We start from the raw sequence: 3993 nt of genomic DNA, 5'->3' as shown, positions 1-3993 counted from the left end.
CTCTCTTCTTCTTCTTGATCAGATCACTTTTTTTCTCTCATTTGGCTAGGATACTTTTTCGGCACTCCTTTACTTTCTATATGAAGACATCAATCAATTGATCAAGCACACTACAATATAATTAGGCATTCAATTTGCTTATGTGCAATAAATGCGTGAGAAGTAAATGGATTCTTTGCCTTTAGTAACGGTCACTGAGTATGAGAACAGTGAGAAGGCTTATCGTCGATTCAGCAGTCATTTTCATTCACCATTCCTCGGATTTTAGTGTTCAAACTAATGTAGAAACTTAGTTTTCAGATGAAAAAATTTAATAATCCCAGAGAATAAACTTCCAGATTGGCTTGAGCGAGTATGCAGCTGCAATGTTAGAAAAAATTTGGGGATCTTAGTTGTGCATAAGATTTTTCTTATCTCTATGCAACATTTAGATTAAAAACAAGTACGTCTATATCTTTACTCAGATTTTATCTTTCAGCTTATGTGAAAATATATGTGATTATTAAACAGTGAATAAATATGTTAACGAAATCTTACTTGAAAAATATCTATAATTTTATAACACTTATAAAATTCTATGAATAACTTATTATATAACTTATTTTATAAAATTTGACTAAAATATGCACTAGTATTTAGTTGCAGATTATGTTTGAGAAGAATTTAATTTATGAATAAGTACCGTAGCCCCGGTTCACTTGTAATATCACATATTCCACTACAACTTCTCGTACTTGAAACCAAATAAAACCTCGCCATGAGCAAACACATGCAGCAGTGAGTATATGATACAACCTATTCATCCTGGAAGGTGCAACCGCCAATTGTAAACCACGAGACACAAGAGAGGGGAAACCTGCATGCTTCATCTTTGTGCAATAATAGTCAATCTTGCAACTCTCATATTTGTGCAGCTTCATACAAGAAAGAAATACTGGTGCTGAGTCAATACTAAACAGGCTAAAAAACTTCAGATGGGCAAATAAAACTCGAGATGAGAAAAACTGCAAGTCATTAACTAACTAAAACTTTGCACACTGTATCCGAAAACGTAACAGTAGTAACAAAATGTTTGCCCAGGAATAAAATCAAAACTTGCTGAGTGGAAATTAGATTCCAAATCCTCATAGATAGATCAGCTCGCCTAGCAACTTAATTTAACGAGCAGCTCACTCATCCTCCTGGCTACGCAACCTAGCAAGCTTGTTGGTAACAACAATATCGAGTTGTGCGGCACGCTCAACAATCATCTTGCGCTTCCTTGTGGAGACATCATGTGCAATTTCAGCACAGTAGGTCCTGGTCAGGGAAGATTACAGGATCTTGTAAGCTCAACAACTAAGATCTGAGAGAGGAAGAAATTAACAAATATTTGAGACAACAATACCTGTTGTGCATCATTAGTAATTCCAATTCAGAAACATTGTGGACAACGAACTTCTTGAATCGGTTCGGCAGGTAGTGTCGGGTCTTCTTGTCAGAACCATACCCAATATTTGGCATCAGGGTACATCCTTTAAACTTTCTTCTGACACGGGAATCAATACCCTTCGGTCTACGCCAACTTGGCTATCACACAACATTCAATCAACATTATATGGTGAGCTAAAACCATATCAAGTACATCTTACAGTAATTAATTGCTCAGATGTGAAAGTACCAAAAAAGTACATCAATGAATTAAAACATTGAACTAGAAAAGGAAAATATAGTAGAAGAGGAGTATAAGATGACATCATACAAGGCAATTGCCTATTCTGCTAACAGAAAGGAAGATCTCCCAGTTCCAGTCTGGTTTGGTATGTTAGTATGTAATGAACTTGCAATATGAAATAGGAATTAATTCCATGATTAAAAGTTCAACGCATGGCCATTTCCATTTTGAGCCGAAGTCATCTACTTATTCTCTAATTCAGTTAGTGCAAGGTTCTTTAGCAAGAAAGGAAGTTAGAACCCACAAGAATTGGTTTCATTGATATTCTGGATATAATAGATTATTTTATGAGAAGTTATAACCACAAGATCAACATCATATATGGAACATGAAAAGCTAATAGAGAAATTACATAAATTCATCTAAGGTCTCCCAGAATAGATAAGCATATCTTTAAACGAGTAGCACCATGTATGAACAATGATTTAACTTGTGTTGCATACAAGATGTAGGTTCAGCTTGGCAACAGTAATTTAACTTGTTTCACATGCAAAGATGTGTGTCCCCAAAGTTTCCATTGATAGAGATTAATTGCAACAGTCTAATCCGTGTTTACCAATAATTCAGATATAAACATACTAAACCCCACATTCAGGAATAAGCACTTCTCTCTCGGAGAATCTTGAACTAGATTTCACAAAGCACATAGTAGATATTTAAGATAATAAGAACTCTAGCATGCAATAATAACAATCGTATAGATGACTTACAAGCAAAGGAATCCTATCAGATACTAGACTCTACTACGGTAAACAATCAAACTACATTCTTAGATTTCAACAAGAAATCCTCACCATTCCCATTGTTCTTTGGGAAAAAAATCATAGGGTTTCGAGAGGGTTAACATCAACCATGCGTAGGTTACGAACACAAGCAATTCAAAACCACCACTTTATATAATGCATTATTCCTAATCTCAAAATATATCAAACTCTACTCCATTATAATTAACACATAACTAAAGAAGCATAACGAAGAGCACATCTAAAACAATCGTAAGAAAAAAGAGTGAGGTAACCAAACAAAAAGGTCATACCTTTACACAGATCTTGCGGTCACTCTGCGGCCTCTTAAACTTCTTCACGCGCTTCTTCACGATCTTCTTCGCAAGCAACGGCACCGCCATCTCTTCTTCACATCATCAAAATCCACGAAACAAACGACACTAATTAGCTCACAATTAATACATCAAAGATTACCTCGAAATAGGAAAAAAAAGGTTCGAAAAATTGGTCATAATCATAATCCTAATTCTAAACAGAAGAAATGAGATGAGGAAGAGGGGATTACAGCTGCGCTCCTCTGCCGACACAAACTCGAATTCTAGAATGGAGGAAGAGGCGGCGGCCGGGTTAGGGTTTCCATCTATATATACAATGATGTGACCCGCGCCAGCGTCTTGTGACCAAATTTAGACCCGATACCAAAGATCCGATCCAAAACCAAAATGTTGGAAACGGGTTTGAAATCAATAGAAATATATATACCCGCTTAAATTAAATTATCAAATGGTATTAGATCATTCTTGCAATCTCTTTACTTCTTATCTTATTAGACACTCCTATGAGGCTTCCACTTTTAACGATTTTAATATTTCTATTTATTGGGTGTTACGTATGGTATGATGATTTAGTCCCATATTAAGAAAATAAAAAAAAATGAAGAAAAAATGAAAGAGTTTATATAAATTCTTGGGCTTTCGCCTTAGTAACTTAAATTTTTTTACATTGAGCTAGGTTATAACATTTGTGTCAAATATTATTTTAGAAAAACGGATTGAAAAATTGATTTATCAAAATTTTATTTAGAAAAAATTGATCGAAAAATTTTATTTAGAAAAACTTATATAAAATTCTTATGTCAAAATTTTATTTAGAAAAATTGATCGAAAACATAATGTATTTTACTTTTATTATTATTTACACTTTAACTTTTATAAAAAAAAGAAATTATTTACACCATATATTATCTATATTTATCATTCGATCATGCATTATGAGTTTAACTTAAAAGAAAAACTCTTTGAATTGGGTTTATGTTGGAAATGAGCTCTCTTTTCCACCTCAGAGATCTATGACAATAGAAGCTAAAATTGATATCAATTAAAAAAGATATGCAATTAACAATATCAAACACCAAAGAAAGCTAGAACACCGAATTTATGTATAAAACCTTTCTCAAAGGAAAAATTCACGGAGCATGAAATTGAATCCACTATCAAGAGAGTTGGTACAAAGAAGATTACCACAAAATTCTCTAAGGTCACAAGAATGCCATTC

The 3993-nt window shown here is 33.8% G+C and overlaps 1 protein-coding gene across 2 annotated transcripts; it reads right to left on the bottom strand.

Moving 5' to 3' along the window:
• Window positions 1-995: 995 nt before the first annotated feature.
• LOC140780188 (large ribosomal subunit protein eL32z-like) lies at window positions 996-3138 on the bottom strand. 2 transcript variants are annotated; one of them, XM_073125588.1, is made up of 4 exons: window positions 3005-3138; window positions 2751-2845; window positions 1388-1569; window positions 996-1299 (listed from the first exon to the last, which is right to left on the bottom strand). In XM_073125588.1, the coding sequence occupies exons 2-4, from the start codon at window positions 2838-2840 to the stop codon at window positions 1170-1172; spliced, it is 402 nt and encodes a 133-aa protein (XP_072981689.1). In that variant the 5' UTR covers window positions 2841-2845; window positions 3005-3138; the 3' UTR covers window positions 996-1169. The 2 variants fall into 2 exon arrangements, with proteins under 2 accessions (XP_072981689.1, XP_072981690.1); XM_073125589.1 differs by having other exon boundaries at window positions 2751-2842; window positions 3005-3064.
• Window positions 3139-3993: the final 855 nt, after the last annotated feature.

This window comes from Typha angustifolia, chromosome 3, assembly GCF_048772165.1.
Source record: "Typha angustifolia cultivar Huaian chromosome 3, ASM4877216v1, whole genome shotgun sequence".
Lineage (NCBI taxonomy): Eukaryota > Viridiplantae > Streptophyta > Magnoliopsida > Poales > Typhaceae > Typha > Typha angustifolia.
This window is presented reverse-complemented; position numbering and strand designations above follow the sequence as displayed.

What these genes read in the sequence shown, in the direction of transcription:
- LOC140780188 (XM_073125588.1), bottom strand. Translation starts at nt 2,840, where the DNA reads ATGGCGGTGCCGTTGCTTGCGAAGAAGATCGTGAAGAAGCGCGTGAAG. An exon ending in ACCGCAAGATCTGTGTAAAG is followed by an intron (nt 1,570 to 2,750) that starts GTATGACCTTTT and finishes GTTGTGTGATAG; the next exon opens with CCAAGTTGGCGTAGACCGAA. An exon ending in TTACTAATGATGCACAACAG is followed by an intron (nt 1,300 to 1,387) that starts GTATTGTTGTCT and finishes TTCCCTGACCAG; the next exon opens with GACCTACTGTGCTGAAATTG.